Raw genomic sequence first — 27,288 nt, 5'->3', positions numbered from 1 at the left:
CCAGACAGAAGATAAATAAGGAAACACAGGCTTTAAATGACACAACAGACCAGATAGACTTAATTGATATTTTTAGGACATTCCACCCATAAGCGGAAGAATACACTTTCTTCTGAAGTGCACATGGAATGTTCTTCAGAATACATCTCATGTTGGGTCATAAATCAAGCCTTGGAAAATTTAAGAAAACTGAAATCGTATCAAACATCTTTTCCAACCACAATGCTATGAGATTAGAAATCAATTACAAGAAGAAAACTGTAAAAAACACAAATACATGGAGGCTAAACAGTGCACTGCTAAATAACCTAGAGATCACTGAAGAAATCAAAGAAGAAATTTAAAAACACCTAGAAACAAATGACAACAAAAACACAATGATCCAAAGTCTATGGGATGCAGCAAAATCAGTTCTAAGAGGGAAGTTTATAGCAATTCAAGTTCACCTCAAGAAACAAGAAAAATCTCAAATAAACAATCTAACCTTACACCTAAAGCAACTAGAAAAAGAACAAAGAAAACCCAAAATTAGTAGAAGGAAAGAAATCATAAAGATCAGAGCAGAAATAAATGAAAGAGAAATGAAGAAAACAATAGCAAAGATCAATAAAACTAAAAGTCAGTTCTTTGAGAAGATATACAAAACTGATAAACTTTTAGCCAGACTCATCAAGAAAAAAAGGGAGAGGACTCAAATCAATAAAATGAGAAACGAAAAAGGAGAGATTACAGCTGACACCGCAGAAATACAAAGGATCATAAGAGACTACCACAAGCAACTATATGCCAATAAACTGGACTACCTGAAGTAATGGACAAATTCTTGGAAAGGTACAACTTTCCAAGATTGAACCAGGAAGAATTAGAAAATATAAACACACCAATCACAGGTAATGAAATTGAAACTGTAATTAAAATCTTCCAACAAACAAAAGTCCAGGACCAGATGGCGTCACAGGCAAATTCTATCAAACATTTAGAGAACAGTTAATTCCTATCCTTCTCAAACTCTTCCAAAAATTTGTGGAGGGAGGAACACTCCCAAACTTATTCTACAAGGCTACCATCACCCCAATAACAAAACCAGACAAATATCACACACACAAAAAAATTACAGACCAATATCGCTCATGAACATAAATGCAAAAATCCGCAACAAAATACTACCAAACAGAATCCAACAGCACATCAAAAGGATCATACACCATGATCAAGTGGGATTTATCCCAGGGATGCAAGGATTCTTCAATGTATGCAAATCAATCAATGTGATACACCATATTAACAAATTGAAAAATAAAAACCATATGATCATCTCAATAGATGCAGAAAAAGCTTTTGACAAAATGCAACACCCATTTGTGATAAAAACTCTCCAGAAAATGGGCATAGAGGGAAACTACCTCAGGATAATAAAGGCCACATATGACAAACCCACAGCCAACATCATTCTCAATGGTGAAAAACTGAAAGCATTTCCTCTAAGAAACAAGACAAGGACGTCCACTCTCACCACTATCATTCAACATAGTATTGGAAGTCCTAGCCTCGGCAATCAGAGAAGAAAAAGAAATAAAAGGAATACAAATTGGAAAAGAAGAAGTAAAACTGTCACTGTTGCTGATGACATGATATTATAAATAGAAAATCCTAAAGATGCCACCAGGAAACTACTAGAACTAATCAATGAATTTGGTAAGGTTGCAGGATACAAAATTAATGCACAGAAATCTCTTGCATTCCTATACACTAACAACGAAAGTTCAGAAAGAGAAATTAAGAAAACAATCCCATTTACCATTGCAACAAAAAGAATAAAATACCTAGGGATAAACCTACCTAAGGAGGCAAAAGACCTGTACTCAGAAAACTATAAAACACTGATGAAAGAAATCAAAGATGACATAAACAGATGGAGTGATATACCATGCTCCTGGATTGGAAGAATCAATATTGTGAAAATGACTATACTACCCAAAGCAATCTACAGGTTCAATGCAATCCCTATCAAATTACCAATGGCATTTTTTACAGAAAAAATTACAAGAAATTTTACAATTTGTATGGAAATACAAAAGACCCCAAATAGCCAAAGCAATCTTGAGAAAGAAAAATGGAGCTGGAGGAATCAGGCTCCCCGACTTCAAACTACACTAAAAAGCTACAGTAATCAAGACAGTATGGTACTGGCACAAAAAGAGAAATACAGATCCATAGAACAGGATAGAAAGCCCAGAGATAAACCCACACACATATGGTCACCTTATCTTTGACAAAGGAGGCAAGAATATACAATGGAAAAAAGACAGCCTCTTCAATAAATAGTGCTGGAAAAACTGGACAACTACATGTAAAAGAATGAAATTAGAATGCCCCCTAACACCATACCCAAAAATAAACTCAAAATGGATTAAAGACCTAAAGGGTAGGATAGGGAGGGTGGAAGGGAGACACAAGAGGGAGGAGATATGGGGATATATGTATATGTATAGCTGATTCACTTTGTTATAAAGCAGAAACTAACGCACCCTTGTAAAGCAATTATACTCCAATAAAGATGTTAAAAATAAAATAAAATAAAATAAATAAATGTAGGGCCAGACACTATAAAACTCTTAGAGGAAAACATAGGCAGAACACTCTATGACATAAACCACAGCAAGATCCTTTTTGACCCACCTCCTAGAGTAATGAAAATAAAAACAAAAATAAACAAATGGGACCAATTAAACTTAAAAGCTTTTGCACAACAAAGGGAACCATAAACAAGATGAAAAGACAACCCTCCGAATGGGAGAAAATATTTGCAAAAGAAGCAACTGACAAAGGATTAATCTCCAAAATATACAAGCAGCTCATGCAGCTCAATAGGAAAAAAACAAACAACCCAATCCAAAAATGGGCAGAAGACCTAAATAGACATTTCTCCAAGAAGATATACAGATGGTCAAGAAGCACATGAAAAGCTGCTCAACATCACTAATTATTAGAGAAATGTAAATCAAAACTACAATGAGGTATCACCTCACACCTGTCAGAATGGCCATCACCAAAAAATCTACAAACAATAAATGCTGGAGAGGGTGTGGAGAAAAGAGAATCCTCTTGCACTGTTAGTGGGAATGTAAATTGATACAGCCACTATGGAGAACAGTATGGAGGTTCCTTAAAAAACTAAAAATAGAACTACCTTATGACCCAGCAATACCACTACTGGGCATATACCCTGAGAAAACTATAATTCAAAAGGAATCATGTACTCCAATGTTCATTGCAGCACTATTTACAATAGCCAGTACATGGAAGCAACCTAAATGAATGGATAAAGAAGATGTGGCACATATATACAATGGAATATTACTCAGCCATTAAAAGGAATGAAATTGAGTTATGTGTAGTGAGGTGGATGGACCTAGAGTCTGTCATACAGAGTGAAGTAAGTCATAAAGAGAAAAACAAATACCGTATTGTTAACGCATATATATGGAATATAAAAAAGTGGTACTGATGAACCTAGTGGCAGGGCAGGAATAAAGACACTGACGTAGAAAACGGACTTGAGGACACAGGGGGAGAAGGGGAAGCTGGGACGAAGTGAGAGAGTGGCATGGACATATATACACTACCAAATGTAAAATGGATGGCTAGTGGGAAGCTGCTGCATAGCACAGGGAGATCAAGTTGATGCTTTGTGACGACCTAGAGGGATGGGATAGGGAGGGTGGGAGGGAAGGCTTAAGAGGGAGGGGATATGGGGATGTATGTATACATATAGCCGATTCACTTTGTTGTACAGCAGAGACTAACACAACATTGTAAAGCAATTATACTCCAATGAAGGTGGGGAGAAAAAAAATACCGAAATGCATATGTACATGTGTCTAGAAAAATGTCTGGAATGACATACATTAATGTGTTAAGGGTGGTGATTAATGAGTTGTAGGAATGTGTTTTCATTTTCTTATTTTTGTGTTTCTGCATTTTGTAACTTTCTACAATGCACGCATCCTGTTTTTATAATAATAGAAATTAAATAAATAACAGGAAGGCTTTAATAAGTTACCTTCCAGCTTTTGGAGGCAACATGTTATAGCTGAAAATATTCTCGACAAAGACTCCGGACATCCAAGTTCTAAATTTGGCTTTGTCACAGCCATTGGGCAAATTACCCAGTGATTCTTCATTCATTAAACTGGAATACATCACAAATAAGAATAAATAAAATACTAAGTGTGAAACATTTTATAAACTATAAAGTGTGACTATGATATTAGTTATTATATTATTGTACAGACTGCAGGACTAAGAGTCAGCCAGCCACTCTAATTCAGACTCCTTCTAGACTTCCAAATTACACTACTGAAATGTCTTTATCTCAGCACTTCTAGATAGATCGTGGGCTTAGGGTTGCATCACAGACTCTGCTCCCCCTGCCCCCACATCAAAGCTTCCTAGATGACATAACCTTGGTGTATCACAACAATGCCAAAGGGAACTTCTGATGTAGAGAGCCAGCTATTTGCTACCATAGGGACAGCGCACTGTTTTAATTTTCCAGTAAACTTCTCATAACGAATTCCCTTTTGTCAGGACATCTACTGCTTATAAGTTCTATGGTTGCTGCTGCTTCTGAATGCTAGTTTCTTTGCTTCTCATTCTGATTTTCCTCCTTTTGTCTTCTACTTCTCTTTAAGAAATTTGGCTTTCATAACCATCACCAATGAGTGTGTTTCGGTTTTCGTATCAGCGGCAAACAAAGCAATCCCATTATGTGAGATTTAATCTTTGCATATTCCAAGTTTTATTAGTGACCAGTGTTTAAAGCCTGAATCTTTAATTCCCAAGAGAGCTTGTTGCTTCTTTGAACACCAAGGTTTCCAGAAGGCAGACCTCCAGATAAATGAAGTATTACTGTACATGTTTTTAACATGGTAACATGGTCAAAAGGTAATCATGCATCACAGAGTACCTTTCCTATTTTCCTGATTTCAGCTTCTAAACCCCCAAATCAAATCCTGTAAGTTGTTAAAAGTAAACTCCAGTTTCAATTGGTACCCAACGACAAAAGGACAGCAGTAATCAATTTGGTAAAATAGATGAACATATATATACAGTACCTTTTAAAGCTTCCGTTTCTATGTCTACTAATGGCTTTCCCACGTAGGCAATATCGTCTAGATTATAATATAGTTTTTTAATGACTCCATCGTAACGACTAGTGATAGTAACAGAAGCTTTATCACTTTGAACTTCACAGATGCTATCAAACTGAGACACTGTATCTCCTTCTTTTACATACCTAAAAGAAAAAGATGCAAGACACTTTTACATGAGCAATGATAATTACAGATCATCTTAACAATATAAATGCTACACTGAATTAGATCAGTATCCATCGAGCCCAGCATTTGGTCCCAGATAGTATACCAAAGAATGTTTTAGAAGAGACTACAGTGGCTTCCTGAGGCTCTTTGATGCCCCTTCAAGAAATATAAAAAATTTCAAAATAATTAAAAATTCATAGATCTATAATCAAAAATTTTAATTAATTTGTCAGGTTTTCTGCCTCAAATATGAAAAATGTATTTTAAAAGTGTTATTTCCTTTTATTGTCTCAGGCTTTATCAAATTTTAATAATGCCTATTATTTCTAGAATTAATTTTTTTTTTTTTGCGGTACGCGGGCCTCTCACTGTTGCGGCCTCTCCCGTTGCGGAGTGCAAGCTCCGGACGCGCAGGCTCAGCAGCCATGGCACACGGGCCCAGCCGCTCCGCGGCATGTGGGATCCTCCCGGACCGGGGCACGAATCCGTGTCCCCTGCATCGGCAGGCAGACTCTCAACCACTGCGCCACCAGGGAAGCCCTAGAATTAAATTTTAAAAATTGATATCCTCAATATAATTCCTTTTTAATTTCATGAATTTTAGTTTGAGTTCTTAGTCTTTGTTTCTAAGATGGCTAATAAGTTTCAGATTCAGGTTCTTCTGACCTGAGGTCATTGCTCTTTCCTTGATCCCACAATGCAATAGATACAAAATCATAAAGTACATTTATGTTATTATAGTCCTCTTCTAACCTACAAAGCAACTATAATGAGAACTGCAGGGAAAGAATGTTCAGGTGGCTGAATCAGATTTTTGAAAGGATCTTTAACAGTATACAATTGTGGGAGAGAATCTACTGACTCACCTTAACTGTTACTTCTAGAAATCTTTGAAAATTATTTCAGTACCCAGAGGTGTTTCCTTTTTTTCCAGAAAGGGAAAGAAAGAAAAAGGATAGAAGGATGACTAAGTAAAGAGCTTTTTAATTTTTGTTTCAAGCCTTATTTTTTAACCTTTCAAAAATTATTTTTTGATTCATGTCTTTTGGTTTAATATTGTAACCTTTTCTAAAAATATAGACAAACTCTCAGGTAATGGTGAGTCAAATGTACTTGCATTCTTACTGAAGTCACTTTCGGTAAAGAGACCTTAGACTACATGATTATTTTAAAATAGTTTGGAAAAAAGCTCTAAGTTCATACATTAAATGCTTTTCAAAACACATGGTCATATCAACTTAATATCTTTTAGAGGCAAATTTCTCTTTTTTAGCTTAAGTGAGGGGTGGGTAGTGAAAAAATTTTTTAAATGAGGAAAAAATAATCCTTAATAAATTACATTGAATAAAATGCCATACCGTAGGATGAATTGTGCCACCAGCATATTGGCAACACAAACTAGGTTACCTTATTGCTTTAAAAAAATCATATATGTTACAGAAAGAGATGTCTCAATTTAAATAGATTTCTACTTATTTTTATACTTACTTAAAAAAATTTTCAGAATAACTTACCATTCTTTAACAGTTACTTCTCTAATTCCTTCACCAATGTCTGAGAGTTTGAACTGAACAATCTGTCCCTGTAGAGCTTCGAAGACAAATGAGAAATGATCTCATTAAATATGTAATGTATTGCTAATAGACAGATGCTTTGACATCTAAAATTAGAAAATATTCTCAAGCAGAGGCAGAAATTATTTCATTTTTATAGATTTTAAAAAGCATTTTATAATGTTTATAATCTCTTCATTATTCATAACTACCCAAGATTTATATAAATTATTCAGTGACACAGACCTATTGATATTGCCACTGAACTGACATTTTCCTATTTCCAAAATAATGTTCTTTTGCAAGGGTATAGGAGGCCCTTCCAACAAATGAAATTTTGCAATAATAGCAATGAACAGAAAATAGAACAAGATATTAGACAAAGGGAGGTTCAGCTGGATCTCCTTGTTGCATGTTATGAAACTATAATAAACATCAATGGCCTGCTCTTAAATCTCTTTTGACTTCATACCACTCTTCTCATTCCCAGTGTCTAAAAATCAGGCAGATCCATACCTAGAAGGCTTGGAAAATTCTTATTCGCTCAAATGATGTTCTACCAACTTCTTAAATTTTAGTCTTCTATTTTCTCTTAGCACTTTTTTTACTCCTTTTCAAATTTCTACACCCTCTTTATAACACTTAGATGCCAATGATAATTTATGGTAACTATTCCCAAGACAGAAAGTATGTATGGATCCTCTCACTTTTCCAAATTAACAAATGGCTCCGAAGTGACTGAAGAGCGCTCCTCTATCTTTAAACTACTATTAATCAAAATTGCTTATAAAATATACAACAAGCTGATTAAGGTAGAAAATTTTTCTTTAATAAATATGAGGAGATTAGTAGTTAAGAAATACGAAATACACTTTTGATATGGAGGTCTTAAGCACCTCTTGTTTCCTCTCTAGTAAGTGGGGCCTCTCACAGCCTGCTGCTCAGAGTATAAACTGGAACCTTTCTGAAAAATAGTTTGGCATTAAGAATCAAAAACCTTAAAAAAAAAAAAAGTCTGTTTCTTTGACTCCGTAGGTAATTTTACTTTTAAGATTTTTTTTTCCTTGAAGAAATACAGAGGTACACGAAGATTTCTGCTCAGGAAGAGTTATCATAGAGTTATAATAAAGAATTGGAAACCAACTGAAGTAATCAAAAATGGCAAGTAAGTACACCATGTCACCTCTATACAAAGCAATATTATGCAAGGAACAGCATGTGAAAGGGCATGGGAATATGATACTATGCAGCGTGGTTAGGGAATGACAAACACTTCCGTACAGCTGAGGATAGGCTACGTGGCAAGAAATAAGCCCAGATTTAAGGCTTTGTGCCATGATGAGGTGAGGTGTTTGGAACATATCCTAGAGGTAATTAGGAACCAGTGGTAAATAATTATGGTCATTAATTCTTTGCAGCTGTTCCCATTAGAGGTACAGTTTATCTTACCACTAGTTAAATCTACACTGGCCTATGACTTGTTTTGACCAATAGAGTACAGCAGAAGTAAAGTTGTAGGTTCTGGAGCGCAAGCCTCACAGGACCTCGCAGCCTCCACTTTCTCCCTCTTGGAATGTGCCTTGAGATCCCCATGTAAGGAAGCTGTTCTAGTCTACTGGAGGATGAGAGACGCCACATGGAGGAGAAATGAGATGCCCCAGCTAAAAACCAGCACCAACTGTCAGACACATGTGTAAGACCATCTTGGACCTTCGGACCCAGATGACCTTGTAGCTGAATCCAGTCACATTAGTGAGCCCAGGTGAAACCAGCAGAGGAGCCACCCGACCAACCCACCCCCAGAATCCTGAGGAACAATAAATCATTGTTCCTTTAAGCCACTAAGTTATGGGGAAGGTTATTATTCAGCAATAATTGGCTGATAGGAGTCCCATCTACAATTTCAGACCTATAACTTTATATCTATAATTTTAGAGAAAAATATCTCTGGCAGGAGTGTGATGGAAAGGACTGGGGGAGGGGTGGCAGAGAAAGCAGTTAGGACGCTATTGTAGGCAAGAAACTGAAGTATAGAACTTAATATATTCACGTATTTTCAAAGCTGTCTGAAAAGGCGAAGACAGATTTAAAAACATTTAAGATGTAATATTACCATATCTTGGTAATCAACATGATGTGAGACAAGTACCGAGATGGCTTCAGGTTTCTAGCCTAACTGTTTACTGAGTTAGGGAAGAATTGGAAGAGGATGTATCCCAAGTATGTAGAACAGTGCCTTGGGATTTGCTCTCACAAGAATACAAAGTTGGACACTATGTTACTCCCATTTTCCAAATGATGAAACAGAGAGAAATTAAGTAACTTGGGTCAGGTTACACAGCTAGTAACTCAAAGCCCCTTAAGTGTTTAGAGACTAGGGTAGGAAGTTGGAGTTTCTGCTTGAATGGCCTCTATTTTCTCTGAGAAGTAAAGAGAAAAGATCAACTTTTGAAAATAGAAATCTTTTTTTTTTTTTAATGGTGAAGATAAGGTTTACATATCTTAGGGTGATGCGGAAGAAGACATATACAAGGCATGGAAGGACTAATTGATCTCAGGGGTTGGATCCGCCTGGAATTCCGTTATTCTTCATCACTAGCACAGACTAAGGCACTATGTATGCGTCAAAAGCTTAACGTTGTAACGGAAGTCTAGGGTTCTTTACCAGGGTTCTAAATAGAACATCAGGAAAAAAAAAAGTTTTAGTGCCTTTGCCAAATCTAATACTTAAGTCTCAAGTTCTTTGCAAGGTAGAAAAAGTTGGGGGAAAGGTAATTAAGTGGTAAAAGCCAGAGAACTTTGTATTTACACAAGCACCTCATCACACTATCTTAACATGACAGATTAAGTGCCTCATCCAAAAAACAGTAATACAGTGAGTACAAGGATACAATCTACTAAGTCAACAATTTAATCTAAGTCATATCAATGCTGACTGTTGCACTTAGGTAAGTCATATGATAAAGAACAGAGGGCCCAAGAGAACCCAGTCCCAGCATTATGAAGACACAAGTATTAAGGGAAAGTATGTGAAAGGGGAGTGGATGCAAAAAAAAGAAAAGAAAATGAGAATTAGATAGATGTGGGGAGAGCAAGGAGGGCCAGGCTAGAAGTAAAAGGTCAACTTTTTTACTTTGATAAGTCTTCAGTTACTGAATAAATATAAAACACTACGCTGTACAGGCTATTCTGAGATTATACTTACCAGCAGTTGTTTTCAGCAGCTGATGTGGATGATTATACTTGAATGAAGGATAACCGAAGAAAGACACATAGTTTGGTTTCAAAACATGAGTATTACCACATGTTTGAAAGTAGCGGACACAACTCTAGAGATGGGAAAACAAAACAGTAAAAGGTTTTATAAATGATCTTAATGGCGTATCTCTAAGTATATACTGAATTTCAAGTCTATTCTAAAAGTAGAACAATCATTCTCACGATATAAACAATATGAAATTAGGCTGAAATCAGAACACTTGGCATCAGTGACAAGTTTCTGGTTAAGAAAACAAAGGAATTCAAACCCTAGCACACAGAATAGTTTCTTGTTCTTTTGTTTATTTATTTATTTTGGCCATGCCGCGAGGCATGAGGTATCTTAGTTCCCCAACCAGGGATTGAACCTGTGCCCCCTGCAGTGGAAGCAGGGAGTCCTAACCACTGGATCGCCAGGGAATTCCCTTGTTTAGTAAAATTATATCCTGATTTGTCCACATGCTTATGATCCTTGCCTAAAATTCCCTACGGAAGTAAAAATGTTTTAACAATGTTTTCTATATAAACACAACAGCCTGTAGGTGTATTTGAGTCATTAAAGGTTTCCTGAAATAAAACAACTAAAGAATTCAAAAGTGACTGCTAGCAGGCTTCCCTGGTGGCGCAGTGGTTAAGAATCCACCCGCCAATGCAGGGGACACGGGTCTGGGAAGATCCCACATGCGGTGGAGCAACTAAGCCTGTGTGCCACACTACTGAAGCCCATGCTCTAGAGCCCGCAAGCCACAACTACTGAAGCCCGCGTGCCTACAGCCTGTGCTCCGCAACAAGAGAAGCCACCGCAATGAGAAGCCCACGCACCACAATGAAGAGTAGACCCCGCTCGCCGTGAAAGCCTGAGTGCAGCAACGAAGACCCAACGCAGCCAAAAATAAATAAATAAATAATCACTTCTTTATTCTTAAAAAAAAAGTGACTCCTTTAGCATCTAAAGACACTGAAAAACACACATAGTATTGTCCTCAAAGGTTTTCTTATCACAATTTATAGATGACTCTTTAGATTTAACTATTGATATTTTATATAAAATCCTAATATAATAAAATACAATGTTACAGAAATAAGTAAGACTGAATGTATTTCATTTGGTATATCAAAACCTAAGTGTGTGAAAGGTACAATATTTTATTTTGAAAGTTAACATTTCAATGTTATTAATACCTGATAAACTACATCACACTTTTTTTAAAAAAAATTATACAATTTTTAAAGGTTACAGTCCATTTACATTTCTTACAAAATTTTGGCTATATTCCCCATGCTGTACAATACAACCTTGAGCCTATCTTACACCCATAAGTTTGTATCTCCCACACCGTCACCCCTATATTGCCCTCCCTCCTACTGGAAACCACTAGCTTGTTCTCTATATCTGTGAGTCTGCTGCTTTTTTGTTCTATTCACTAGTTTGTTGCATTTTTTAGATTTCACACATAAGTGATTACATACAGTACTTTTCTTTCTCTGACTTACTTCACTTAGCATAATGCTTTTCAAGTCCATTCATGTTGCTGCAAATGGCAAAATTTCATTCTTTTTTATGACTGAATAGTATTCCATTACATACATATAGATAGATACATAAATGTATGTATATCACATCTTCTTGATCCATTCATCTGTTGATGGGCACTTAGGTTGCTTCCATATCTTGGTAATTGTAAATAATGCTGCTATGAACATTACGGTGCATATATCTTTTCAAATTAGTGTTTTGTTTTTTTTGGATATGTACCCAGGAGCGGCATTGCTGGGTCATATGGTAGTTCTATTTTTAGTTTTTTGGAGAAACCTCCATACTGTTTTCCACAGTGGCTGCACCAATTTACATTTCCACCAACAGTATACAAGGGTTCCCTTTTCTCTACAACCTTGCCAACGTTTGTTATTGGTGTTCTTTTTGATGATAGCCATTTTGACAGGTGTGAGGTGATATCTCATTGTGGTTTTAGTTTGCATTTGCCTGATGATAAGTGGTGTTGAGCATCTTTCATGTGCCTGTTGGCCATCTGCATTTCTTCTTTGAAAAAATGTCTATTCAATTCTGCCCATTTTTTAATGTTGAGTTGTATGATTTGCCTTGATCAAATTTATCAAAGGGAGCAGTGGAAGGAGCTCAAGGACCAACCTGTTGATGACTGTAAATGTCAAATTAAGGAGTCTGAACTCATACATTATGGGTTATTGAAGAAAAAGGATTAATCGTCCAACAAACGAAAGTCCAGGACCAGATGGCTTCACAGGTGAATTCTATCAAACATTTAGAGAAGAGCTAACACTGATCCTTCTCAAACTCTTCCAAAAAATTGCAGAGGAAGGAACACTCCCAAACTCATTCTATGAGATCACTATTACCCTGATACCAAAACCAGACAAAGATACTACAAAAAAACAAAATTACAGACCAATATCACTGATGAATATATAGGCAAAAATCCTCAACAAAATACTGGCAAACAGAATCCAACGACACATTAAAAGGATCATACACCATGATCAAGTGGGATTTATCCCAGGGATGCAAGGATCCTTCAATATACTCAAATCAATCAATGTGATACACCATATTAACAAATTGAAGATTAAAACCATATGATCATCTCAAGAGATGCAGAAAAAGCTTTCGACAAAATTCAACACCAATTTATGATAAAAACTCTCCAGAAAGTGGGTATACAGGGAACCTACCTCAACATAATAAAGGCCATATATGACAAACCCATAGCAAACATCATTCTCAATGGTGAAAAACTGAAAGTATTTCCTCTAAGAAAAGGAACAAGACAAGGATGTCCACTCTCATCACTATTATTCAACATAGTTTTGGAAGTCCTAGACACAGCAATCAGAGAAGAAAAAGAAATAAAAGGAATACAAATTGGAAAAGAAGAAGTAAAACTGTCACTGTTTGCAGGTGACATGATACTATACATAGAGAATCCTAAAGATGCCACCAGAAAACTACTAGAGCTAATCAATGAATTTGGTAAAGTAGCAGGATACAAAATTAATGCAAAGAAATCTCTTTCATTCCTATACACTAATGATGAAAAATCTGAAAGAGAAATTAAGGAAACACTCCCACTTACCACTGCAACAAAAAGAATAAAATACCTAGGGATAAACCTGCCTAGGGAGACAAAAGACCTGTATGCAGAAAATTATAAGACACTGATGAAAGAAATTAAAGATGATACCAATAGACAGAGAGATATACCATGTTCTTGGATTGCAAGAATCAATATTGTGAAAATGACTATACTACCCAAAGCAATCTACAGATTCAATGCAATCCCTATCAAATTACCAATGGCATTTTTTACAGAACTAGAACAAAAAATCTTAAAATTTGTATGGAGGTACAAAAGACCCCGAATAGCCAAAGCAGTCTTGAGGGATAAAAATGGAGCTGGAGGAATCAGACTCCCTGACTTCAGACTATACTACAAAGCTACAGTCATCAAGACAATATGCTACTGGCACAAAAACAGAAACATAGATCAATGGAACAAGATAGAAAGCCCAGAGATAAACCCACACACATACGGTCATCTTATCTTTGATAAAGGTAGCAAGAATATACAGTGGAGAAAAGACAGCATCTTCAATAAGTGGTGCTGGGAAAACTGGACAGCTACATGTAAAAGAATGAAATTAGAACACTCCCTAAGACCATACACAAAAATAAACTCAAAATGGATTTGAGACCTTAATGTAAGACCAGACACTATAAAACTCTTAGAGGAAAACATAGGAAGAGCACTCTTTGACATAAATCACAGCAAGATCTTTTTTGATCCACCTCCTAGAGTAATGGAAATAAAAACAAAAATAAACAAATGGGACCTAATGAAACTTGAAAGCTTTTGCACAGCAAAGGAAACCATAAACAAGACAAAAAGACAACCTTCAGAATGGGAGAAAATATTTGCCAATGAACCAACAGACAAAGGATTAATCTCCAAAATATATAAACAGCTCATACAGCTCAATATTAAAAAAATAAACAACCCAATCCAAAGATGGGCAGAAAACCTAAATAGACATTTCTCCAAAGAAGACATACAGATGGCCAAGAAGCACATGAAAAGCTGTTCAACATCACTAATTATTAGAGAAATGCAAATGAAAACTACAATGAGGTATCACCTCACACCAGTTAGAATGGGCATCATCAGAAAATCTACAAACAACAAATGCTGGAGAGGGTGTGGAGAATACGGAACCCTATTGCACTGTTGGTGGGAATGTAAATTGATACAGCCACTATGGAGAACAGTATAGAGGTTCCTTAAAAAAGTAAAAATAGAATTACCATATGATCCAGCAATCCCACTACTGGGTATATATCCAGAGAAAACCATAACTCAACAAGACACATGCACCTCAATGTTCATTGCAGCACTATTTACAATAGCCAGGTCATGGAAGCAAACTAAATGCCCAAAGATAAAGAAGTGTGGTACATATATACAATGGAATATTACTCAGCCATAAAAAGGAACAAAATTGGGTCATTTGTTGAGACGCGGCTGGATCTAGAGACTGTCATACAGAGTGAAGTAAGTCAGAAAGAGAAAAACAAATATCGTATATTAACGCATATATGTGGAACGTAGAAAAATGGTACAGATGAAACGGTTTGCAGGGCAGAAATTGAGACACAGATGTAGAGAACAACCGTATGGACACCAAGGGGGGAAAGCGGCGGGGCAGTGGGGATGGTGGTGTGATGAATTGGGAGATGGGGATTGACATGTACACACTGATGTGTATAAAATGGATGACTAATAAGAACTTGCTGTATAAAAAAAATAAATAAAATGAAAGCATAAAAAAAGAAATTAATCTAGTCGTGTGTGTGTGTTAGATTATAACAGGTAAAGCTTGGAGAGAAAGGACAAAGTTAAGGAACAATTATTGTATTTGAGGCATGAAATGACAGGCTCCTGGCTGAGAAGATTTAAAGTAGAAAAAGAAAGCAAGCAACATAAGTGCAATAGGCATTATGTGATAAATAGCGATTGAGTGGATATTAAGAGAAAGCTAAAACACATTAGTGAAGGTGCCGACTAAAGGTATAAAAAGGAAAACAGAAGGATAAAAATGGAAGGGAGGGGCTTTGCTGGTGGCACAGTGGTTAAGAATCTACACAGGTTCGAGCCCTGGTGTGGGAAGATCCCACATGCTGCAGAGCAACTAAGCCCGTGCGCCACAACTACTGAGCCTGTGCTCTAGAGCCTGTGAGCCACAACTACTAAGCCCACGTGCCTAGAGCCCGTGCTCCGCAACAAGAGAAGCCACCGCAATGAGAAGCCTGCGCACTGCAACTAAAGAGTAGCCCCCGCTCGTCACAACTAGAGAAAGCCCACGCACAGCAATGAAGACCCCACGCAGCCAAAAATAAATAGATAAATTTATTTTTTAAAAATGGAAGGGAGAAGGAGAAAAAATAATTTTTCAAGTATGAAAGACATTGTCTTCTACAAACAACACAAAAAAAATACAAAGGAATGAAAAGGCGGTTTAGCAGATTCACATAATAAGGAAATAAATTAGTAATACTTCAGCAGGCAGTTGTTGAGCATACCTAAAGACAGGATTGTTCTGTGCTCGAGAATTCAAAGCTAAATAAGATGTAGAATACAGTCTCTGAATTCAATTTGCTTACACTTTACTGCAGGAAGACAGACAAAATAGAAAAATTCAAGATAATACGGTAAGTCAATCAAGAGGCAAATGCATGATGCCGTAGGGGAGTATAAACACAACATAATAAGGCTTTCTTAATTTACTATAGGTGATAAGACCTCTTGTTGCTTATGATTTTTTATAACATATGGAAAAAATAGACTTTTTTTTACTGAGTCGTTCAACAAATGTTTATTGAGTACCTACTATGTGCCAGGCATTTAGGATTAGAGAACAAAATTGATGTGATTCCTTCCCTTATGGAAGGTATAGTCCATACTGTGAAAGATAAAAGCAAGTAAACAGATGATTACAACAGTGTTATAATGGGGAGATAGTGTTAAGAAAACACAAAGGAGGGAACCTATCTGGAGAAAGTGAAGTAAGACCTAAGGATGAGTAGGAGTCACCCAGGGGGTGAGATGTGTTGCAGAGAAGTCTATAGGGGAGTAAGGCAAGAGTCTTTAAAGCAGAGGAAATAGACGTGCAAAGGTCTGGAGTCAAGAGAGAGAAAACAGCCTGTGTTCAATTAACTGAAATTGTTCAATATACTTCTAGCGTAGTTTAGTGTGAGCTAAGGTTGAAGTGTCAGAGTGGGGACTGGGTAGTTAGGTTTTAGCAAGGAATGAAGCTGGAGAGTTTGGAAGGATTCAGATCATATATTGCTTCATAGTCATTTGAATTCTGAACATTTTGCTGAGAGCAGTTTTAAGCAAGGAAATGACATTCTCAAATTTGTGTCCTACTTTATAAGATCACTCTGGCTACACTATGGAGAACGGGTTAGAGAGGTACAAGAGATTAGAGGCAGAAAGTCCAACTTAGAAGGTCCAGGATATCTGCAGCTGGAGACAGCTTGGAGAAAAATGACTAGATTTTTGAGATTTACAGGCTAGAATCAAGAGAAACAGGTTTGAGGGTTTAGTTCCAGAGCCTAGAGTCTGATGTTCCTCAGAGACATTATAACAGTCACTGTGAGGTGGCTAAAGGCTAGTCCTTCCAAGCTCCCTTGTGCTAGCAGTGGCCATGTAACACAGTTCTAGCCAGTGAGTCTAGATGGTACCACCACTTCCTCCTTACTGCCCTGAATACAAAGTTGTGGCAGCCCTCTTGTGACCCTGAGGGAAAGGCCAAAGGAATTGCTAAAATGACAATCCTGATAAAGATAAGCCACTTAATCAATCCCAGCTGCCATCTAACTTTCAGATGCTTTGTATACACAGATACTTGATTTCCTACTTATTGGTTGGGTTTACTACTTACAGCTGAGAAACACCTAAACTACATGCAATTTGAAGATTTCCAGGACAGTGAGATACATGGGTCTGCAGTAAAGCTGGCTGGAAGACTGGGGAACTTCAGGAATCATCAGCATATAAATGGCAACTAAATTTGAAGAAGTGTATGAGGTAACCCTGGAAGCGCAAGAAGCACAGAGAGGGGCAAAGTCAGAACCCTTAAAAACACCAATATTTAAAAGTTAGGCAAGGAAAGAGGAGGAGGTTGGGATAAAGTGTTCAAAGATGTAGGAAAAAGAATACCAGGAAGCTGGTGTCACAGAAGCCAAGCATGGAGAGCTTTCCAAAGAAGGGAGGCCAATACCCACTAAGGTGCTGCTAAGAAGAGCTTTCTTCTCTTGGTTACCTCCTACTTAGCTTTCACAAATCTCAAATTATACAGTATCCTCTGGGAACTCTCTGACCCCCCAAGATCCCTCCTATGTGTCTCTGTAGCTCTAGGCACTTGTTCCGTCTTCTCATGCTGTGCTGTAATTGCTTGTCTTGTCTATCTCTGCCTTTCTTCCCCGTGCCACACCACAAGGCTGTAATTAAACCCTGAGGGGGCAGAAATCGGTGTCTGTCTTATTCATATTTGCACCCCCAATTCCTAGCACAGTACCTGGTACATAGCAGGCTCTTGGAAGGTTTTGTAAGATCGGGGCCCAACACTGTAGGAAAATTCTGAAGAGGGGACCCAGGAAGAAAAACGCTATGCAAATAGGATGAAACACTATGATTATTGGGATGTTAATCGTTTGGTGCTAGAAGACTGTATGAAAGGGGAGAAATGAAGGAAAAATGGTGGTGGGTCTTAGCTCTGGTGATTTAAAAGGTTGGAAAGATACTGGTGCAAATGTAGGAGATAGGTTTAAACCCAAAGAACAAAGCTCGAGCCTCTCAGCTGCTTGGAGGCAAGGACCTATGGTGTTACGCTTTCCTTGCCCAGTCTCTTTCTCTAGACTGTAAATTCCTTGAGGGCAGGGGTCGTATTATCAGTGTCTGAAACTAAGGGGTGCTCAATAAATGTTTACTGAATATAGTATATCTCTGTTTCCCCAGTGCCTACCACAATGCCCGGTACCCGGATGGTGCTCAATGAAAGGCTACTGAACGAAAGGATAGCTGGGCTTCGGGTGCAGATGAAGCGGGAGGGCGACCGAGTCACGACGTAAGTGCGCCCAGGTAAGGAGAGAGAGTGGGTTTCCAGACAGGTTGAGCGCCACCTTCGCTGCCCTTCGTCTTGCATACATCCCTCCACCTCTCCATCACGCGAGCCCTAGTGCTTCGTACGCGAAGCACTAGGAGGACAAAGTAACACACCTCTCCCGGGTGACTCCGAACAAATCACTCCTTCCCGACCTCAGATCTGCCCAACCTGCTTACCAGACGCCCGGCAGTCCGGCTCCAAGTCCTCAGCACACACGCTGCAGCCATCTTACTCCGGAAATGACAACTGCTCTGAGGTTGGAGGAGTTGCCTGCGGGGGACCTATTGGGAGCCGGGAAACGAGCCTTCCCCTGAGGCCTGAGCGGCCAATGGAGAGCGAAGGAACGAGCCTCCCACCCAACAGCCAGTCAGGGAGCGGGGCGGGGCTGAGATAACCGTTGGGGAGGGGTGGGGAAGCCCTGCGGAGTGGGAGAAGAGACAAGTGGGGAGGAGGGCTGCCCAAATTTAGTTTCAGGGACAAAGTTGGGTAAGGCACAGCTGTGTAAGTACATGTGCGCCAACGATCATATTTTCAGTGCAAGTAATGGGGGAGATGGAGTATGTTAAGGAAACAAAGGAAGGGCACTCACCTGGAGAAATTTACGTTGAAGTAAGATTTGAGGGGTAAGTAGGAGAAAGCAAAAACAAAAACAAAAACCTTCCTTCAGCTTGTATTGTAACTGCTTGATTACAGAAAATGGGACATTTCTATACTTTGTAGCAAGGATCTGTACCGCTAGTTGAGTCAAGTCTATACTGGAATACTTCCCAATGACGGGTATTTCTTACTCGCATTGTGTTCTTGGTTACCGAAACTGGCTTTTCAATTTTTTATTTTTTTCATGGAAGATAAACAAGGTTACCATAATGTCTAAGACAAATGTCATCGCCATTATCTTTCCTTTTTAGGGAATCTGTCAGAGGTAGCTGCCCAGCATATGCAAGAATGTCAGACATACTACCTGTATTTATTTGCCTCTTGGAGAAATGTCAAATTGAGGTCAGTGGAACTGGTAAAGAAAAGATCAGAGCTCTAATGGTCAATCCTCCTCACAGCAACTAAGAAACCAATTTCTAGAAATGTCCACGATGATATTTGTCTGTTCTTCCTCTTATAAGGGAATGAAAATCTGTACAGATGTCTAAAGAATTACAGAGAACAAAACTGGAACAAAGACAAAATCATAAATTCTCAACACTGAAGATCAGTGGCCGTGAAACAAAATCTCAGGTACTTCACAAATTCACTGTCGGATATTACTCAAACTCACACTTTTTATTTTGCTTTATTTGCCTTTCAGTGTATTTCACACACACACACACACACACAAACTGTAAGCAATAGATTTAAATCATAACCTTTATAAGAAAACCTGGGATAGTCAAAGAACTTTGATTTTTTTTAACTTTCCCACTAACAAAACATTTTATAAGCACAAATAATATATTTCATAATACTACATGCATGTGTTTTTATAAAAAGATTAAGTAGCTGTGCCTTTGAATTGAATTATTTTTCTTCCCAGAGCCCCTATACTACCTTCTTCCTCTTAACTTTCCCTTTGACTCTACCTTCTCTTAAGGAAATGTCTAGTTTACTTCTTTTCTTTTATACTCTTTACCTCAACATGATTACTGCTTCCAAATTCAGTATGGTATGTTTCCTTATCCTTCCTTCCAACATCAAGAGATATGCCACATATTCACTAGTTAATCCTTTCACTTGAGCTCGAAAGAACCAAATAACCCATTTCTTCTCTTTTTAAAAATTTAATTGAGGGAATTCCCTGGTGGTCTAGTGGTTAGGATTCTGAGCTTCCACTGCAGGGGGCCTAGGTTTGATCTCTGGTGGGGAAACTAAGATCCCACAAGCTGCGCCAGTGTGGCCAAAAAAAAATAATAATAATAATTGAATGATTGATTGTTACCTGGAAATTCTACTCTTAGGTATCTACCCAAGAGAAATAAAAACGTATGTCCACATAAAGACTAGTACAAGAATGTTCTTAACAGCCTTATTTATATTAGCCAAAACCTAGAAACAACCCAAATGTCCTCCATATGTAAATGAATAAACAAACTGTGGTGTATTCATATAATGGAATATTATTCATCACTAACAATGACTGAAGTAATGATACATGCTTTAACATGAATGAACCTCAAAAATATTATGCTAAGTAAAAGGAGCCAGATCCAGAAGGTCACATATTGCCTGATTCCATTTGTATGGAATGTCCAGAGAAGGCAAATCTATAGAGACAGAAAGCAGATTAGTGGTTGCCTGGCACTGGGGGTGAGAATGGGGAATGACTGCAAAGGGGCAAGAGAAAGATTTTTGTGAACAGTACGGAGATTTTTAATATATTTACAAAGTTGTAAAACCATTACCACCATCTAATTCCAGAACATTTTCATCACCTCCTGAAAGAAACCCCATGCCCTTAGCAATCAATTCCCATTCTGGAACTCCCTCCCACCCCTGAGTCCCTGATACTACTCGTCTACTTTCTGACTCTATAAATTTACCTGTTCTGGACATTTCATATAAAAGTAATCATACAATATGTGGCTTTTATGACTAGCTAATGTTCTCAGGGTTCATCTATTTTACACATGTATCGGTGCTTTACTCCTTTTTATGGCCGAATAATATTTCATTTTGCAGATATAATATTTTTGTTTATCCACTCATCAGCCAATAGATATTTGGGTTGTTTCCACTTTGGGGCTATTGTGAATGCTGCTATGAACATTAATGTGCAAGTTTTTGTGTAGATATGTGTTTTATTTTTCTTGGGTGTATACCTAAGAGTTGAATTGCTGGGTTGCACGATAACCCTATGTTTAATTCTTTCAGGAACTGCCAGACTGTTTTCAAAGGTGGCTGCACCATTTCACATTCTCACTAGCAGTGTATGAAGGTCCTGGTTCCTTCACATCCTCATCAACTCTTGTTATTGTCTGTCTTTTTCATTATAACCATGCTAGTGGATATAAAGTGATATTGAAACGGTCCTTGCCCCCCGCCCCCCATATCCTCAGCCTGCCTTTTGTCTGTGGAAACACTTTAGCCAAAGAATAGGTTTAATCAGAGAAGTGAGAAAATGCAGAAACAAAGGAAAACAGTCAAAGGAGACCAAATATTAACAGTTTAATCATTAAGCATCGTCAAGGACCTTTAGTTCCTCCTTAAGGGCTATAGATAATATTCTGGGCCATATCCTGTGAGCTGTTTTGCAGCTACTGAAGCCCACACCAGGTGAAGGAGGATGACTACATGATGACCAAACTGAAGCCATGACATAAGCTTCCACAGTTCTGAGAATTGGCCTCAAAGAAATGGGAACAAACCCTGGAACTAAAGATTAATCAATAATCTTGAAACAACCAAGATGATGCTGATCAGACCACCACATTACTTATTTCAAGATGACTGTCAGAGCTGACTATGCTGTTCTGCTCCCTCCCTCTGCCTATACAGCCCTGAAACTCCCCTTTAAAAGCCCCTGTCCCCTGAGCAACAATCAGGAGCTGGTTCGCTTGCAGGAGTCCACCCCCCCCCCCCCCCCCCCCCCGTTGCCGGCCTCCGAAATAAAGCAACCTTTCCTTCCCTACCAACACTTGCCTCTCAAGAATTGAGAGAATTGTCTTTGAATTATCTTTCAAGTGGTGTTCAGTAGTATTTCATTGTGATTTTGATTTGCATTTCCCTAATGACGAATGATGCTGAACATCTTTTCACGTGCTTATTGGCCATTTGTATATCTTCTTTGGAGAAATGTCTATTCAAATCCTTTGCCCATTTAAAAATTGGGTTGTCTTTTTATTTTGGCATTGTAATAGTTCTTTATATATTCTAGATACTAGACTCATCAGATATATGACTTACAAATATTTTCTCCCATTCTTTTTTTTTTTTTTTTTGCGGTACGCGGGCCTCTCACTGTTGTGGTTCCGGACGCGCAGGCTCAGCAGCCATGGCTCACGGGCCTAGCAGCTCCGCGGCATGTGGGATCTTCCTGGACCGGGGCACGAACCCGTGTCCCCTGCATCGGCAGGTGGATTCTCAACCACTGCGCCACCAGGGAAGCCCTCTCCCATTCTTTATTTTGTCTTTTCACTTTCCTGATAGTAACCTTTGAAGTACAAAAGTTTTTTTATTTTAATTAAATTGAAGTCCAATTTATTTTTAAAAAATTGTGCTTCCGGTGTCATAGCAGAAACCATCAACTAATCCAAGGTTATGAAGAGTTACATCTATATCGTCTTCTAAAAGTTTTATAGTTTTAGCTCTTACATTTAGGGCTTTGACCCATTTTGAGTTAATTTTTTAAATATTATGGGAGATATTTAAGTCTTTAAATCATCTTGAAATGGTTTTTGTGTATGGTGTGAAATACAAATCCAATTTCATTTTTTCTTACAGTTAACCTGTTGTTTCCACACCATAAACTGAAGAGTTCTTCTTTTCCCACTGATCTGCCATCTCATCTGTCAAAGAAATCAGTTTAAGGGCTCTAAGTAATCTATTTATCACTGTACCAATCTCACATTATCTTAATTACTTTAGTGTAGAGAAATAACTGAGGACATGGAAAGGAGACTTGACCCATGAGCCACACACACACACACACACACACCGGCAAACCGGGGGCGTGCGAATAAGCCAGAACTGCAAACAGTCCTGGATGCTTTGGGCACTGATCCGTGAAATGTCCTCGGTATAATCAGAATAATGGGAACACAAGGAAATGTCCTTGTGCTGCTTTTGAGCTCAAGGACGAAGCACGGCACGTCTTCAAGAAAGCCCATTGTTGCTTGTATAATCAGTGAAAGCATATGTAGCTGCTTTGGCATTTCTGGAACGTTAAGAAAACAAATCTTAAGGTGTAAACATAGATAATGCTTAAATAAAAGTCACCACAGCAGGATGAGACGGCGCTGTATTGCCTGAGCGAGCAGCAGCCCTCTACTGTTGTGTTTCTGCACAATTCATCTCGTGTGATGAGCTTACTTTCAGCCCTGTCATAAGAAACTACAACATTTGGCGCCCGAACAGGGACCTGAAGGTAAGTCTCGAGGTCACGCGGGGCCAAAGGGGATTTTTGTACGCTAAAGAGTAAAGCGAAACCTTCGGGAAGAGTAGAGTCATGGGGAATTCTCCCTCAGTGGAATGTCACTACATAGACTCCTGAAACAGTTATTACGGAGTTCTGGAGTGAAAGTGAAACAAGAATCTTTTGATGAATTGTTTACGGAGATTCGTAAACATTGTTACTGGTTTCAACCTACTGGTCATAACCAGTTGAATTTAAAAGTTTGGAAACAGGTTATGCGAGCATTAAGAAGAGCTCATCAGTATGGAGACCCTATATCTGTCCGTGTCTGGTCTCTCTGTAATCTAATTTCTCTTGCCCTGGAATCATTACAATCTGAGACTGAAAGTGAAAATGGGGCGCGCCCTCAGCGTCCGAATTCTGCTCCCGATCACTCTGCTACTTTTCGTACTCTGTCCCGTGAATCTCCTATAGAGGACCTTCCTCCGCCTCCTCCTCTTATGTCTGAGACAGGAGAGGATTTTTCGGGCTCCAGTGATGAAGGGGCTCTTTCTGATGATGATAAAGGTCGGGAGCAAGCTAGTAAACAAAGTGAGATGCCACTTTCTCAACAGAATGAGATTTCTGATATACTTTCAAAGTTGAAAAATTTGATGGCTAAATTGGAAGAAAATAAAAACAATGCTACCACCCCTTCATATCAGGAGCCATGTCCTACTATTCCTTCAGCTCCTCCTTTAGAATTAGCAGCTTACCCTGTTGGAGCCTCTCGTCAGTTTCGATTTCCTCTAAAACCTGAATGTAATAAACTTTTATTGGAAGAAGAGATGAATAAGGAAGAAAAGCAATATTCTGAACCATTTTTTGCTTTCCCTATTGTTAGACAAGCTATGCCTGCTAATGATCAATTTCCGAATGGATATATGAGTGTTGAGTATAACCCTCATGATTTTAAAATTTTTAAAATGCTAAAAGAAGCCATTAATGCACATGGGATGCATTCTAAATATGTTCAAGGACTTTTGTCTGGGTATGCTTCCAAAAACATATTAATTCCTCAGGATTGGGAGGCACTTGCCAGGACTGTTCTTGAACCTGGACAATATATGCAGTTTAAGACTTGGTGGAAAGAAGAAGCTGAAAACATGGCAAGGACTAATGTGGCCCGTAATCCTCCAGGACCACTTTTAGATGAATTAATAGGAGCAGGCGCATTTAGTAATGTACAAGCTCAAGCTCAATTTGACGATTTACCAATCATTCAAATACGTATGTGTTGTTTGTGAGCATGACTACGAGTGGAACCCCCTGGAAAAACAGCACAATCTTTTACTAAGTTAATGCAAGGGCCTGGTGACGCTTACACAGATTTCTTGTCTAGATTGCATGCAGCCATTCAAAGAGCTGTAGCACAAATAGATGAGCAAGATTTATTATTACAATCCTTGGCCTTTGAGAATGCAAATCCTGAATGCCAGAGGGCATTGCGGCCTTTACGAGCTGTAAACGCTCCACTTGAAGAGTATATAAAAGCTTGCCATGATATTGGATCTCCTACTTATCATGCCAATTTACTTGCAGCTGCCATAACTGGAGGGTTGAAAGATAATCGTACTAAATGTTACAATTGTGGAAAGTATGGACATATGAGGCGAGATTGTCGAAAAGGGCAAGGCCAAATATCAAAACAGGTTAAAAATGAACAGCCACCTGGTATGTCGCCGGTGTGGTAAAGGACAACACTGGACTAATGAATGCCGTTCCAAAAGGGATAAGTTAGGAAATCTTTTGCCTCCACGAGATAATGTCTCGGGAAACGGGAAGCTAGGCCCAACCCGGGGCCGCAACAACAATATGGGAAAAGCGACGGTAAATTCTCAACGGTATCCTGTAAGCAATGGCAGCTTTCATCAGACACTACAGGACAATCTCAACATCGGCTCTTAGTTACTGATCTCATGCATGCTACCAGCGGCAGTGCTGCCGTTGACTTAATTGCTCCTCGAGATTGTATCCTTACGCCAGCAGGAGGAGTTCACAAATTAGCTACAGGAGTTTATGGGCCTATACCTGCAGGAACCGTGGGACTATTACTAGGACGAAGTAGTTTGACTCTGCAGGGTGTAACAGTTCATACTGGAGTTATTGATGAGGATTATAATGGAGAAATTTCTATTATGATTTCTGTTACAAAACCTATAGAATTTAATAAACGACAAAGAATTGCTCAATTGTTACTGTTACCATATATAAAACAAGCAGCCGCCCCGGTAAAGCGTACTGGGGGGTTTGGCAGCACGGGAAAAAATGTTTTTTGGCAATCCTTTATCGATGATCAACGTCCCCAATTAACTATTACCTTTAATAATAATGTGAAATTTATGGGCCCTGTTGATACGGGAGCCGATGTGTCTATAATAAAACAGTCTGAATGGCCTTCACTTTAGCTTCATAGAAATTCTGGGTTTTGAGAGGACAAGTACCCTTCACCTCATTCTTTTTAAATTATTCTTGCACTTTTGTTCTTTCATATAAATTTTAGAATTGTCTTGTCAGGCTCCTTAAAAAAGTCCTGTGGGCATTTGATTGGAATTTTACTGAAACTATATTTTCAATAATATATCTAAAGTTTCTTTGAGGTTTTCTTTTTTTAACTTTTTATTTTATATTGGAGTACAGTTGATTAACAATGTTGTGTTAGTTGCAGGTGTATAACAAAGTGATTCAGTTATACATATACATGTAACTATTCTTTTTCAAATTCTTTTCCCAGTTAGGTTGTTACAGAATATTGAGCTGAGTTCTCTGTGCTATACAGTAGGTCCTTGTTGGTTATCTATTTTAAATATAGCTGTGTGTACATATCAATCCCAAACTCCCTAACTATCCCCCCCCACCATAAGTTCATTCTCTGTGAGTCTGTTTCTGTTCTGTAAATTTGTATCATTTTTTAAAGATTCCACATATAAGCAATATCATGCGATATTTCTCTTTCTCTGTCTGACTTACTTCACTCAGTATGACAATCTCTAGGTCCATCCATGTTGCTGCAAATGGCATTATTTCTATGTAGGTGATCATATCACCTGTGAATAATGACGGTGTTGTTTTTGTCTGTCCAGTCTTGTGTCTTTCATCTCTTTCTTGTAAAATCTGACTAGACTTCCATCATCTGTTGAAAAGAAGCCGTAACTGTGGATATTACTATCTTGTTTTGATTTTAAAAGGTCTCTTATGTTTTACCATTATTTACTGTTATTAAGAATGAACTTTGCTGTAGAGTTTTCCAGATGTCCTTAATCAAGGGAGTTTACATTTATTCCTAGGTTCATTTGCTTTTGTTTTATCATAAATAGATCTTGATTTTTTTTCAAATGCTTTTTCTTCATCTATTAATGGGATCTTAGGTTTTTGATATAACATCATAACATTCTTCTAATGTTAGAATGATATTCAGTCCCAATTTGGTCATACTGTATAGTATTTCATAAACGTTGTTGGATTTATTTGTTAATATTTTGATTGATCCTGGTGCATCTGAATTTATAAAATTTATAAATTTTTCTTCTCCATGTCATCTTTGTCTGCTTTTGTATCAGAGATTGGGTAAAGTATATGCATTCCCAGGCTTTCTCTGTTACAAAAGTGGTGGAATGTTGGGATTAGGAGACAATTGTGTTCACATCAGAGCACCACGGTTCATATCACAGTATGCTAGTTAACTGTGTGGCCTTGTAGCAAATTGTTTAACACATGTGGCTGTAAATCAGAGTAAAAACTGTAAGTAATTCAGCAGGTTGTAAATGCATGCAGTGGCTAAGTGCTCAATAAATGTTGACTTTTTTTAATGATTTATCATATTCTAATTGGTGCTCCCTCTTTACTTAACTGTAAG

The 27,288-nt window shown here is 38.1% G+C and overlaps 2 protein-coding genes across 4 annotated transcripts in view; one reads left to right on the top strand and one right to left on the bottom strand.

Annotated features, from left to right (window-relative positions):
- The window catches only part of DBT (dihydrolipoamide branched chain transacylase E2), a 43,938-nt gene extending 25,288 nt beyond the window's left edge, over positions 1-18,650 (bottom strand). For 2 of the 3 annotated variants that reach the window (XM_004315392.4, XM_073810436.1), the window contains exons 1-4: positions 18,511-18,650; positions 10,083-10,206; positions 6,839-6,914; positions 5,118-5,299 (exon numbers count right to left, since the gene is read on the bottom strand). In XM_004315392.4, the coding sequence (XP_004315440.3) occupies positions 5,118-5,299; positions 6,839-6,914; positions 10,083-10,206; positions 18,511-18,561 (433 nt within the window). In that variant the 5' untranslated portion in view covers positions 18,562-18,650. Of the gene's footprint in view, positions 1-5,117; positions 5,300-5,693; positions 5,865-6,838; positions 6,915-10,082; positions 10,207-18,510 lie in introns of those variants that run through there. The other variant, XM_073810439.1, reaches the window with a different exon arrangement.
- Positions 18,651-18,767: 117 nt separating this feature from the next.
- On the top strand, positions 18,768-27,244 carry LOC117313576 (endogenous retrovirus group K member 9 Gag polyprotein-like). The gene is made up of 4 exons (XM_073810364.1): positions 18,768-18,957; positions 19,243-19,333; positions 19,453-19,564; positions 22,763-27,244. Exon 4 carries the CDS (start codon positions 23,510-23,512, stop codon positions 24,677-24,679), a length of 1,170 nt encoding a protein of 389 aa, XP_073666465.1. The 5' UTR covers positions 18,768-18,957; positions 19,243-19,333; positions 19,453-19,564; positions 22,763-23,509; the 3' UTR covers positions 24,680-27,244.
- Positions 27,245-27,288: the final 44 nt, after the last annotated feature.

Source organism: Tursiops truncatus, chromosome 1 (assembly GCF_011762595.2).
Source record: "Tursiops truncatus isolate mTurTru1 chromosome 1, mTurTru1.mat.Y, whole genome shotgun sequence".
Taxonomy (NCBI): domain Eukaryota; kingdom Metazoa; phylum Chordata; class Mammalia; order Artiodactyla; family Delphinidae; genus Tursiops; species Tursiops truncatus.
This window is presented reverse-complemented; position numbering and strand designations above follow the sequence as displayed.